We start from the raw sequence: 14004 nt of genomic DNA, 5'->3' as shown, positions 1-14004 counted from the left end.
ATTTGTCATGCACTAACTATGCTAATATCTGTTATGCACATTATAATAATACACTAATGATAATATGGCTATCCAAAAGTGATACAACCTATCGGCAATGAGTCAATAGTGTTTCAATATAATTCAACTAGTCTTCTTTGAGCTCTCACGCCACTAAGTTACGAACCGACTGCTTTTCCAACAATTCCCTGCAAAACCGCATCACTCATCGCTTTAGAAAACATGCCACTATGTAGCAACATCAATTTCGTCACCTCACAACATAATCAAAAGTCACTAAAGAGTATAGAATATATACAGCACATAACCTCAAAAAAATGTGCACAAGGATTTAGAAAATGAATGCAATTGAGGGAAGGACAAAACGATTGAAGAAATGTTGGCGAAAAGAGTACCCTACCTGAAAAGAAGAAAAGAGACTATCATCATAGGTAAGAAGCAAATTCAAGTGGTTGATTCAGGGGACACATAAACTAGAATAAAGGCAAACAGCAAGTAAATACATTGAGAAGCAGGGCACAAGGAGTTGTCAAGTATAAGAAACCATGTGCAGGATCTTGTAACAAAAATTAGTAACAAGAGCCACTGATGTGAGTAATTCCTAGTAGAAGACTATAATCAGGCTCCCATGAAGTTCTTAAGTATTTACGAAGTTAGGTCAAAGAGGCAAGCCTTCATTTTTACATTGCGAAGAAAAATTATCTTTTAGTACACTATTACCATCTAATAGTACATCCCTGAAATTTGAGCCTTCTCAAGAAATTAGTGTAGAAGTTCCACCAACACAAAATTTGCTTGTCAACCTCAACAACTGCTTACTCTCTTCATCCATTAGGACACCGTCCTCCTTCATACGTTCGGCAACTATTAGAGGCATCTTACAAGCTTCTGCATATGTTCGAAGCAACGAGTTATAAATCTCAGTGGTTACATACCCAGCACGCCGAAGCATAACCAAGAGTTCCTCTGCGCCTTCAACATCACCATTCTTCTCAAGCTCTCTAAAAAATGCTCTTACAAGTTGGACATTAGGCTCCCATTCCTCCAAGCTTGAAAACGCCTTTTCCAAACAAGCTAAGGCCTTGTCCATCCGCTTCCTGCCCAACTGACCCAAAGCTAACAATTCCCATGTAGAGTAGCTAGGCTTTATTCCAATTTGTACAGTATGCTCATGGAAACTCTCTGCTTTGCTTATCATATTATTATTAATGTAGAAGGAAAGAATAATGTTTGGTACCCTTGAATCACGTGTACCTGACACGGACTCCCATTCACTGTAAACATTTTCAGCTTCCTCAATACAACCTAACTTTGTGAGCGATGAGAGCATGCATTTGTACTCAACATCACTCAACTTTCTAAAGATCAATCTCATTTTGTTCCATATCCGATCTACACTATCTTTATCTGACAGGATTGCATGGAGGCTAAGAAGAGAGCAATATGCAGCTCGCACTTTTCTAGAAGCCCTTTTCTCCATCTCCATCAATGCTTCTCGCCCCTTATCATGACATCCTGACTTAATATATATGTTTGCCAACAAGCTATATGTTATCCAATCAGCAGCTACCTTCTCTTTTCTCATCTCATGATAGATCATTTCTGCAGCTTCTGGACAGCCTTTCCTTGTACAGAAAGTTAACCATAGGTTATAGGTGACTACATCCGGAGTAGTGTTCCTCTTTAACTCTTTTATCAGTTTCGGCACCTTATCTAGCTCACCTGTTGATAGGTAGAGAGTAAGCATATGATTGTAGGGAAGGGGGCATGTGAGAAATCCATGGGCCATCATTTCTTTCAGTAGGAGTTCAGCCTTATCTGGTAACTTGTTCTGTACATAAGTGTGAAGAAGAGCAGTGCACGTTGATTGCCCCTTCATCCTATCAGGGAGATCTTCAAAGAACTTCTCCGCACTAGCCAAGCCACGAATTTTCGCAACCAAATCTAAATGAACAGCATAGTCACCTGGTAATAGTTTGATCTGTGGCTGAGTTGTCATCCATTCACATATCTGCATGCAAATACATGTATTAATTGCACGAAGAATTGAAATAACTTTGATCAACAGTATATTCAAAGGTAGTATATTAATGCAAAAGACTACAAATACTTAAAGATGAAATTGTACAAAACATACCTGAGATATGGACCATTTTGAATGGGCTACCCAACCTTTCAAAATTTTGATTTTACTACATAATCTTTCAATTTGTTTGATTAGAATCAATCAACGATATTTTGACTTCAAAATTTGAATGCATTGTTTATCTTTATAGGTTTAGTTAGTATACTTTATATAATTCTCACAACTATAAATTCATTAAAGAATATAATTAGCTTTAATTTTGAAGTCAAAGTACCGTTGACTAACTCAAATCAAACAAATTGAAAGGTTAGGTAGTAAAATCAAAATTTTGAAAGGTTGGGTAACTAATTCAAAATGATCTATAGTTTATGTAAGTTCTGTACACTTTTACCATAAAAAAGGATAAACTTCAATTAGCGCCCTGTGGCTTAGCACTTTGCGACACTACGGTTTGAAAGTTGCACTTTGTTAACTCATGGTTTTGTTTCCCTTTCATCGTTAAGGACGTAGCCCATTAGCTCTTTTTGACACTGGCTTGAAAGTTGCATTTTGCTAACTCATGATTTTGTTTCCCTTTCATTGTAAGGACCTACCAACCATCCTATGATTTGCACGTTACAACCATGTGGTTTGTAAAATGTGTGATTTTGCTATCCCTTGATTTGTAAAATATAGTACTTTGCCACAGGGGGCTAAAATGTGGGACTTCGTTATCCATAGAATGGCAGAGTTCAAAGAGACTAAATCGAAAAGGGGCCTAGTTAAAGTTTGCTCTCAAAGAAAATGTGATAGCTTCGATAAAAATATTATCACACGAAATCAAAACATTAAATAACAGAACTAATGCAGAAAATGCAATTCTATTGTTTCTACTTTCTAGAGGCTCTTGGATAATATGAAATCAAGATTTTTCAATCTAAAATTCTGAATTCTAGGACCATCACTTAGTTCAAGTCCTCTCTGTTGGCATGGGCTCAAAGAGGCCCTTTAGATTGATTTGTCTTATGAAAAGACTTTTCTTAAAGTTTTTACCTCCAAAAACTCAAAAAAAAATCCCCAAAAACATAATACCCTATTTTCTTGATATGGTGTTGAGTGTTGACACAACCCCGTGCCACGTGCTGACACGGCCTCAACACATTACAGCACATTCGGCAAGAGGCGGCACGGGCAATCCTTGCCACAAACAATGCATGTTTATAAAGCTGTTTTCTCTTTTTCTTTCTTTTTTTGATTCTCCACTTCATCTTTGCATGCTTTAAATGCTTCTAATGCGTCACCCTCCGATTTGACTAAATAAACATAACTATATCTCAATAAATCACCAATTAAGATAATGAAGTATTTCCTTGAGTTATATAGCTTTTAACATTACAAATATTAGAACGGACAATATAGTAACTCAAGCTGTCTCTCATCCTTACATGGATTCTTAGAATTACTTAGCTGGACGGCATGCTTGGTATTTTGAATGTTTTTTACCCCCACAATTTAAAATTAGATTTAAGCTAGCCATTTTCTTTAACTTTCTATAGTTAATATGCCCATGTCTTCTATGCCATAAATCAAAGGGATAAATACAAGGATAGCTAACTTCATTGATAAATGGTTTAAAAGACACAATCCTCAACTTAAATATTCCCTCAATTGAATATGCTTTACTAATATAAGCACTATTCTTGCTAATAACAATTTTCTCAATACTGGCCAATTATTTGGTGAACTCCCAACTTTGTTAAGTCAATCTCCAAAGACAAAGATCTTTTGAATTCCAGCAACAGAGCACGTTGTGCAGCATAATAGATTGCCCTGAAGAGAAATGCAACACCACTTATCCTTTGACAGCAATAGGTTCTGTAGTTTCATTGGCCATAGTGACCTTCTCGCCTATCAAGGCCTCCAAGGCATCATTAGAGTGATAGATGACATGAGTGATCATCAAATAAGTGTTTTTTATCGGCTGAGAAGATTCGCTACATGAATTTGTTGTTGCAGTTTAGCCTTGCATTCCTTTACGAAATGACCATGTTTACCATAGTTGCAGCACTGACAAGAGGTATCTTCTTTTAAAACTTCTTAGGTTGTGGAGGCTCCATGTGATGTTGATTTTAGTTCCAGTAACCATAAGAAAGTTTCTTCACATTTTATAATCGTTCCTTTTTGAATTTTGGGCTGCTTTACAAACAAGTTTCAACCATATTAGCCTCACCAAATCGCTTAAAAGCTATGTCTGCTATGTGTGCTTTATAGTGATTTTGTGCCTCCTCAGATGTGATGAAGTTCTTCAAGGAGAATTGCATCTAGCTTTGACGATAATCATTGATAAAATATTGACAAGATTGGGCAAGGTAAGTGAGTATGGCTCTAACTTGAAAGCTTTCAACTAGTGGCATATCCTTCTTCAAGACGAGTACATCGAGTAGTCAAATTTTGTAATTCCATGACACTTGAGGGTACATAGGTTTTCCACCAAGAACAGCAAAGTATTTAGTAGTTGGTCACTAGCCAAGTTCTGTTCTTATCTTCATTTACTCATCAACTCTATAAAGACGTTGAATTTCTTCCCAAATGCCTTAGCGGAAGTCTTCCCAAATGTCTTAGCGGAAGCCTCTCTATAATAAGTTCTGATCACTACCACTCATGCCACTCTAGAGATAGCTGCGCATAGAGAATTCTCCAGCTTCCAAGCTTCAAAAGCTGCTTCCTCACCATCTGTGGAACTATTGATAACTAAACGTGATGTTTGGATAAGAATACGATCTAGCATTTGTGTTTCTAGTGAAAACATCACTTTCCACTTCAAAGCAATCTAATCATATCCAGACCTTCTATCCCTTTAAACATAATCAAACCCATATATTTTTTAAAGCTCTATGATAGAATTAAGCATTTAAATTGTTCAAGTTGTAATCTAACAGAGGATTGAAGTCTCAAAAATAATGGATAAATAGTCCACAATAAAAGCTGTACGAAAATTGATCACTCCTTTTTGACGAAAGCAGAGATCTTATGCTGTAAAGAAGGAAAATGAGAGGACGAGAGTGTTTAAAGGATAGGGAGTGTGTGTAGTTAGTAACTCCTCTTCTCCTCTATTTATAGATGGAGAAGCCATCACACATCATATCTTCTTACACTAGTGTGACTTAAAACTAACACTAATGTGAGAAGACAACTCACATTGTCTAGCTTTTTGCCATACCTCAAAAATGTGTGATGTGATGGCATGTAGCCGTATCTAATAAATGAGATTGAACAAGACAATCTTTTCATTAATGAGATTATACCTATCCGTATCTAAACATAGTAGATCAACTATCCTGATAGATGGAAGAATTGCTAGATACATATCAAAAAGGGCAAGCAAGAACATAAGTCAATTGTGTGCCATATCATGTCATAGTGTCATACTAATTGGTTAAACTTAGACTGAATTTCTACCTCATCGGGTCTACCTTAAGCACACAAAATTGTGGAAATCTAGTAAGCCACATTAAAAAGAAAAAAAATGTAATCAACAAAATACCAATAGAGAGGAAGGTATTTGAAGTACCATAGACTTTTAAGCTGCATTTTTGCTGAACATAAAAAGTTATTTTCGGTTTGAAATTCTGGATTTTTGAATCTTGACTTAGTTTTTATTTTGGTTAAGTTCCAGATGACCAAATGTTTGACCACCCAAGCTCCCCGATCAATCGACCTCAGACACCAGCCTCCTCCTGCCTCCCTCCACTAGTTCTATTGCCCCCATGCAAAAGAAGAAGGGGACATGTGTCCTCCTTTCTGTTTATAAACCCCTTGCCTCCCCCCTCCCCCCCACCCTCTCTCCTCCCCTCAATTCGCCTCTCCCCCCAAACCCCCATTCCCCATCTCTCTTTCCTCTCCACTTTCTTTACTTTCCTCTCTTCTTCTCCTTCTGCTTACCTAGGTCGCATTCTCACTGACTCTTGAGATCTTCATGACAGCCTTGAGCTCATTGCGAAGTGGAGGTAAAGGATCTCCATCAGTGAGGGCTCTGGCCGATTCCAAGCTCGAGCTTTAGGGCCCGGTATTTGGAGCACCAGGCCCACTTCGGCTAGAATTCAATTCGAGTAAAATTTAGAATTTAGCATAATCCTTGTTTCCCGTTGTATGGATGATGTGCAATGATGTTTTGGATTTGAATTGGGTGGTTTTGATAGAGTTTTTGGTTGTATTGTTGCCCAATAACAAATTACTTGGGTTGTGTTTTTGGTTTGATGAAGTTTGGACTCAAACTGCAGTTTTGTTACTGTGATAGACTTACTGATGCAAACCGAGAGGTTGCCAAAATTGAATTTTCAAGTTTGCTTTTGTTTAAAGATATTTCTTGAAATAAACTAGGTTCAATTTATGGATTCCGGCGAACTTTACTATAATTAAAGCAAGGAAGCAAAAATTTCAGCAAGACGAAAAATTAAAATCGAATTGAAGCAATACTAAGATGATGATAAACCTTCGATATATGAGATAATAACAACCAACTGAAAATACATCTAATAGTTCAAAAAGGTGAATTCGGCTTTATCAGACTTAAAGCTTTAGGTTTGGTTGTTTGGTAAATATGGTTGGTAATGGTGGAAGGCTAGATTGAAAGGAGAAGAGAGATACAAAAGTGCACCGTTCACACGATTGCGGGGGATCCACGATCGACGAGAGCGGTACACCACGGGTAGAACTTCGGCAACAGGGAAGAAGAAGATGAGGTAGTGACTCCGAAAAAGATGAGGGGTAGAAGTAGAAGCCGATCTTGTCACGAGAAAGAAGCGTCAATGATCAAGTCAAGGAAGAAAACGATCTCGGTGCAAGGAAGAAGCGTCGATGATCTCACCGGGAAGTAGAACACCAAGGATAAAGAGTGAGAGTAGAATTTTCTATTCATCCAAATTATATCTCTTAAGGCTTCAAGAACCATGTATTTATAGTGTTGAGAGCCCTCTGATAATAAATTATTGTCTTTTCGCTTTCAACACAACACGGTCACCCAAGAGTCATGCATAGAAAACGAAGCAATTTTAAAGATTTCAAAGGTCTTTTTTTTTGGGGGAATTCCAAAGATCTTTTTGGGATTGTTTCTTTGTTTATTGGAGAAAAGGGTTTGGGTTAGCCTATGTTGCACAGATACGGATACGGGAATACGGATACGACACGATACGGATACGGTGATACAGCAATTCCTAAAACTTCTAGGATACGATACGCGGGATATACTTGAATAAAATATTATTTTAAATATATATAAATATATGTTGATTATATGTAGTAATATATTGAGAACAATCAGGATATCTGGACTATATTAAGAAATATATTCTAATATGCATTAACTTGTATAATTGTTCCACATATGTTTATAAAAAAAGATAATCAATCATATAAAATAATAATTCAAAAAGTATCAAACCAACTATCATCCAATTTAATCAAAGGATAACAATAGATATGTAGTCGCACAAACTAGATAATTAGCCATTCAATATATATATCTGTTTTGTTAGTTCTATTATTAAAATAGTAATTAAAAAATATGCTAACAATTTAATAGAGAAGGAAAAAAAATAATATTTTCTATAGCCTTTGTTGCTTAATGCTAGATTGACAAATTAGACGAAAGAGAGCAAATACTGTGTGAAGATAGAACGAGAGGGAGAGCCTTCTACCATTCAAGAGCAAAAAGATAAATAAAATGACAAATTTAACAGAGATTGGCGTTTTTCTCACTCTTTTTCTTCTTTCCAATAAGTTTGGACATGAGCTTTCAAAAAAATTTTAAGTTTCGATCATTTTAGATCGAAAAAGAACCTGGCCGTGTCCCCCCCCGTATCCCCCCGTATCCCTCACGTATCCGAGCCGTGTCCGATATTTTTTTATTTTTTAAAAATGCCGGATACTTCATTCCCGTATTGGACACGTATCGCCGGATACTTCATTCCTGTATCGGACACGTATCGGGCGTGTATCGGTATCCGATACGTATCCGATACGGGTACGGCATGAAATTTGAATATTCGTGCTTCATAGGGGTTAGCCAAATCAACTAAAACTAAATGATTTAAGTCCGAATCAAATACGAACCTACAAAATAAAAGAAAATTGCATTCGAAAATAAAACGAGATTTATTTGTTGCATCACTTACCTCGCCCCACAATTGACCGCAAAAACTGTTGCCTCGGATTAACATACGATTGACTGCCGGCAACCAAGGTCGACCACTCAATCGGCCATGGTCAACTGTTGTCAACCAAGGGTCGACCGTTAAGGCCGGAGAGAGCCCAAAACTTTACTTCCCTTACATGTGCAATTTGGTACTTTATTATAAGTTATCAGAAGTTTTCTTTGGTGTTCCTATTCTCGATCATCAATCCACTTTTTCTTTTCTCTTATTTGTTCCCTATCAATGATCTCGTTACTTGCGGTGATTAGGAACTCATCTCTTTGACTTACTAAGCTAAATAAATTCGAACATTTCTTGTTAAATGATGGCTGGCACATTCACCTATTTAGACGTGTTGGAATGCATTATATTGAAATTGTTGTTGCATGCTATTTATGGTCATGATTGAGATGAACATAATTTATGATTGAGATGAACATAATTTATTCTTGCATAGATCTGTAGTATGCATGTCCTTAGCAAAATAAATGGATTAACTAGAGACATGACCGGACTATATATATTTCTATGTGCTGATGATAGGACCTGTATTGACTATTTCACCTATATATTCAACCCGTGTTCCTTCAATATTGCTAAATAGTTGAATTTTAGCAACAATCACATATCTTCGAACATTATTGTCGAATGAACATAATGACGCTCAATTGATATCCTAGCTATATTAGTTGAACCTCTATAACAATCTATTTTCTTGTATTACCTTTCTTTTGCTCGCTACATGGACTCGATTCTTCATGAGTGACTCCGTTTGGTTGAGATACCATACCGAGGCTTGCAGCAGCTCTGGGCACTTGGCAGTGGAATGTGAGGAATACAGACTTGATGTCCTTGGCTGTTTCGCTTACGTCATAGACTGAGTCGACAGCCTGAGATGTTTTCGCATTAGTTTTGCTGTATTTGTTGTGGGATGTGAACTGGAGATTTAGAGAGAGCATAGTGAGTGAATACAAGCCCATTTTAGTATGCAAGGACAAGAGGACCTAACGTTGACACGGGATAGAGTTAGATCGGATCCTAAGAGTAATACCTAGGATGGTCAGGTACAAACAAGGTGCTAAGTGGTTAACATGTATTGTGTGGAAATACTACGCTAAAGTATGCTCAGGTAGCATAAGTGAGGATAAATACTCCAAGATGGCTGGGTACGTTATAACGAGCTATTTTGGAGTGGCGTATGGTGTTTGGAGGCGGGAGAAATGGATTCAAGTAGAGTGATTGCTTTGTATTTTCCTTTTATGTATTATATTATTTATTATTTAGAACTGACCTCCTACATATGGTACGTATATATACAAATTAGCATATAATATTAATAGATTAACTAATTAATAAATCTCTAAGTTGATTTCCTAATTACCTAGGTTTTGTGCCCAGATCCTGCACTACCAATGGAGCATGAGGCCCCACTTCTTAATCCTCCATCTAATTTTCCCGTAGAGTGACCTAATGTGAGCGACGCTTAGAATTTTTACTACTAGGTGTTCTTTGCTTATTGCTCTTTGTACATGCATATTTGTATTTTTGGTCTGAATTTACTTTATTCTACAGTTGGGAGACACGTGTGTGGCAGCTCTTTTGGTTTGTACTTGTATTTGCATATGAATAGATTTTGGGATGTATTATGTCTTTTCCATTACTCTTCAATGTATTTACATTCCGTTATTTTGGCTTGACTAAAAATGGATTTGCACGAGTTATGTCATCAACTGCATCATTTTCTTGCTTCTACTTTCCTGCTGGGTGGTCTTCTTGACCTTTTGGGTCTTATAATGGCTAATGACCATCCTATTCAGTGTTTTAGAGGGTGCATAGCCGATGGTACTATCAGCCTTACAAAAATTTATGGATTTGCGTCCAAATTGGACCAAATTCTAAACTTTGTATCATACCCGTCAAGACCTAGAAGGTCTAGAGCATGACAATATGGGACGCATGCATGATTTGTAAAATTAATTAGAATTTAGGAAATACCATATTACTTTGAAACAGAAAATAAGGTTTTGACTCTCAAAATCTAACAAAATCGAGCTCCTCGTTCGCAGTAGTGACAAGATAATCCCCTCACCATACGTAAGATCTTACTAGTTAACTTGTTCCAACATGGTGCCAAAATATGCGCAGTACTAGCTTGTCCGATCTCTAAGCAAATTATCCAGCGATAACTCGTCAGTAGGAAAATTCCATTAGGTCTTGTTGCAACCTAGAAACTCGATTTTCAGTTCATTGCAAGACAACAACAGTCGCTATTTTTGTTTGGAGAATGCCTTCCGCCTATATCTATTATATTCCTAGAAAAAATAATTTTGAAGCTGTATAGCACATACAAGGCATTTTCAAACATCTCTTTGCGCTCCCTGTACCCCCCCTTGGATAAACAAGAGAAAACGCTGAACAAGATGTCCACGCATTGCAAACAAGTCGAATAAGGTAAGGGGAGCAGAGAAGGAGGGAGCTTACTTCAAGGGCGTGCTTGAATCGCTTATACTTGCGGAGTTCGCGAACGACGCGATTGAGCTGGTACTTCTGGATGGTCTTTCCCTCCTCCGCCCATTTTCGGAGGACAACCAACGCGCTGCGCTTCGGATATATGAGGCTCAAAAGCCTCCGCCCAAGGGAGTCCCTTCCACTGCCATCAGCCTTTGGCTTGGCAAGGTCGGCCGACGAGGATGCTCTGCGTGCCCAGGCGGACAGCACGAGCCGCAGCTGACGGGCTGAGGTCCAGATCATCAACGTGACTACTACGCTCGTACGCTTACGAGCTCTCTTCCGTCTGATTCTTATCAGGGTACACTCCCTTCGACAGCCCTTAGAATGGGTTGGGTACTTGGGTGTGGATTTTGTTTCGGCTCAAAGCGGAGCTTCAAAAACAGCGGACCTTCAAAAACTAGTCTAAATTTTAGAACCCATGTGCTTTCGACTGTGTATCCGGATTAATACATTTCAAACAGTTTTTATGTGAATACATGAATATGTATATTTAAAAGCATATAAGATGGACAGCTCGTGATCTTTTGTTTGTATATTGCTGATATTTTAATTTTTGATACCAATATGAATGTGATAAATGATATAAAAAATTACTTAATAAGAACTTTTAAATGAAAGATCTTGGACAAACAGTTATAATTTTCAACAAAAAGATCATTAAAAAATCATAAGAAATTATTATTAGCCAACTATAGTGAACAGTTATTGAAAAAGTTTGGATATTTTGATATTATGAGCCAACTAAACATATAGTGACATCCTATGATCCTTTATGTATGCACCTTATGAAGAATAGAGAGATCCAATAGGTAAGAATAAATATGCACAGATTATGGGATCCTTAAGATATCTAGTAGATTATACAAGACTTGATTTGGCTTACATTATGAATATATTCATAATCCAAATAGAAAGTATTGGAATGCTTTAGAAAGAGTTTTGAGATATCTGAAGGGGACTGTGTCTTATGGATTGCATTATAGTTATTTTCCTGCAATATTAGAGGATATAGTGATGCCAATTGAATTAGTGATACAGCTGATGTGAAGTCGACTACTAAATTTATTTTTCTTCTAGAACGAGCAGCTGTTTCTTGGAAGTCAACCAAACAATCTTTGATTGCTAAAAGTACTATAGAATCTAAACTTGTAGCATTAGATACCATTGTAGCAAAGGCTAAGTGAATTAAAGAGTTTCTTTATGATCTGCCACTGATGGAGCGACTCTTAGCACCAGTATGTATTTATTGTGATTGTAGTTCCGCAATTGATAAATGTGCCCAAGAGAATGTGGAGATTAAGATGAATAGATTCATGAAAGTAAGATATAAGTTCATTCGGCAGAATACAAAAAAAAAAAATGTAATTGCATTAGAATTTGTGAGATCTGCGAAGAATTTGGTCGATCAGCTTACCAAGGATTATTTAGGACTATAATCGTAAAATCATTGAGGGGGATAGGGCTTATCCCACAATAGAAGTTATCGGCGACGGCAATCCAACCTGTTGTAGCTTTAAAAGGTAGAAACAAGTCAAATATGTAGCTATGAGGAGCATTGACTTTGTTTCCTCATCCTATGGCGATAGTGCTCATATCTGCAAGTGGATAGGAAAAGTATTGGCCCTGAATGGTTCCAAGATCCACGAGGCAAGGTATGACCTTGCAGACACCCCTTTGAGGACCTACTATGTGTGTGGAGTCGTAAGGCTACGACTACGGGAAAAAGGCGGTTCTCTAAAATAGAAATGAATCAATATTAGCGCATGGCCATAAAAGCGCTCACCCGCTTAAAACCTAAATAGTTGTACCATATATGTGGTTTGTGGAAATCTGATTCACCGACCTTCGTTCAAGGCATATCCACCATTGTGCCCTCGAATGTACATAGACAATCACTGAGTGAAGGTTCAAATCCGAAAAGTACCTTCCCCAAATACGTGGTTTAAGAGATCCGGCAGTATGTTGAGTTGTTTTGTATTTCAATTTTATTTACTTTCTTTATTTGAAGTTTTAAAGCATATGGGGGAATGTTAATATTAATTGCGTTATTTGTGATTTAAAACTTCATAGGCTTCTTGGGCAGTCTAATGTCCTATGAGCCTTGCTTGGAAGCCCATGCTAAAGTTTCTACATGTGAGGATTAGTCCCACATTGAAAACTTAAGTCATGTTGATGCCATATATATACTCCTTTATTCTCAAGTTAGGAGAATCTGAGAATAATGCTCTCGACTAAACACACGCACGTGCACATGGCACGAGCCGGGTCGGGCGGCGACACGCACAGTCCAGGCTACCTAATACACTAAACCTTTTTCTTTTTTTTTTAAATTTTTTTGGGATTTAGTATTTAAGCTCAATGAATACCTTACCTTGGTAAGGACTCAGACCAGATCTTGGCTTACCTCGGTAAGGCCTAACAGCTTATCCGAGATAGAACCGTTGGACCTTACCTGTCACGCCCCGGGACCGATGCCAATTTGGCCCGACCCGAGCACGTCAAACAGACGCCGAACGGACAGAGTTTCCCCTATCTGCCCAAGGCTCATCACATGTACATTTTCAATAAGAAGTGCACTAGCGGAAACATACACAAACGGCTTACACGAGGGTAAGCAATAGCCATTAGTGNGACTTAGCCGATTTTTCGGCTGTCTCATTTCATACGCGTTCGGGGACCGGTCTCTCCCACCAGGGACCGGTCCCCGAGAGCTGAAAACCTGCAGTTTTGCAGAATTTGATTCTTTAGCTCCCGAAAACCTTCCACAACTCACTTTTAATCATTTTAACACCTTCGGACTTTCCGAAGTGTTCCATCCTCGCACTTTGGTCAATTTGACTAAAGTTCGATATTTATTTTCCCAATTTTCGGTATATTACATTACCTGTATATAGAAAAGAGGAGAGGGTGCACTGGGTCCAATAGGGTTTCACCTCAAATCTGTGAAAGGGCTTCTTCTTCCTCTCTTCTATACACTGAGCTTCACCTCCTTTTACACTAAGTTTTTCATTTTTTTTCTTAATATTTTGCGGGATCTTTTAAAGCCTATTGGGTTCGTGTTGCACCACCGTAGAGACATATTGACAGGGTGGACAGTGGTCGTTGTATCGCTAGGAGTGATTGTCGAAGCTTCACACGTGAAGGGGCAATCTTGCTTCTAGGACAGTGCTTAGCACGCCTCGACTCACACGCCTCATCTATTCTCTTCTTCATAATATTTACTTCTTGATTCTGGCA

At 37.9% G+C, this 14004-nt stretch overlaps 1 protein-coding gene across 3 annotated transcripts; it reads right to left on the bottom strand.

Moving 5' to 3' along the window:
• LOC109719743 (pentatricopeptide repeat-containing protein At4g02820, mitochondrial) lies at positions 475 to 11096 on the bottom strand. Of its 3 annotated transcripts, none has more exons than XM_020246549.1 (3): positions 10738 to 10826; positions 8981 to 9146; positions 475 to 2011 (listed from the first exon to the last, which is right to left on the bottom strand). In XM_020246549.1, the coding sequence occupies exons 2-3, from the start codon at positions 9014 to 9016 to the stop codon at positions 755 to 757; spliced, it is 1293 nt and encodes a 430-aa protein (XP_020102138.1). In that variant the 5' UTR covers positions 9017 to 9146; positions 10738 to 10826; the 3' UTR covers positions 475 to 754. The 3 variants fall into 3 exon arrangements, with proteins under 3 accessions (XP_020102138.1, XP_020102139.1, XP_020102136.1); XM_020246550.1 differs by having other exon boundaries at positions 9047 to 9146; XM_020246547.1 differs by lacking the exon at positions 8981 to 9146 and having other exon boundaries at positions 10738 to 11096.

This window comes from Ananas comosus, linkage group 13, assembly GCF_001540865.1.
Source record: "Ananas comosus cultivar F153 linkage group 13, ASM154086v1, whole genome shotgun sequence".
NCBI classification, from domain to species: domain Eukaryota; kingdom Viridiplantae; phylum Streptophyta; class Magnoliopsida; order Poales; family Bromeliaceae; genus Ananas; species Ananas comosus.
The sequence above is the reverse complement of the archived record's forward strand: the minus strand, read 5'-3'. Positions and strand labels throughout refer to the sequence as shown.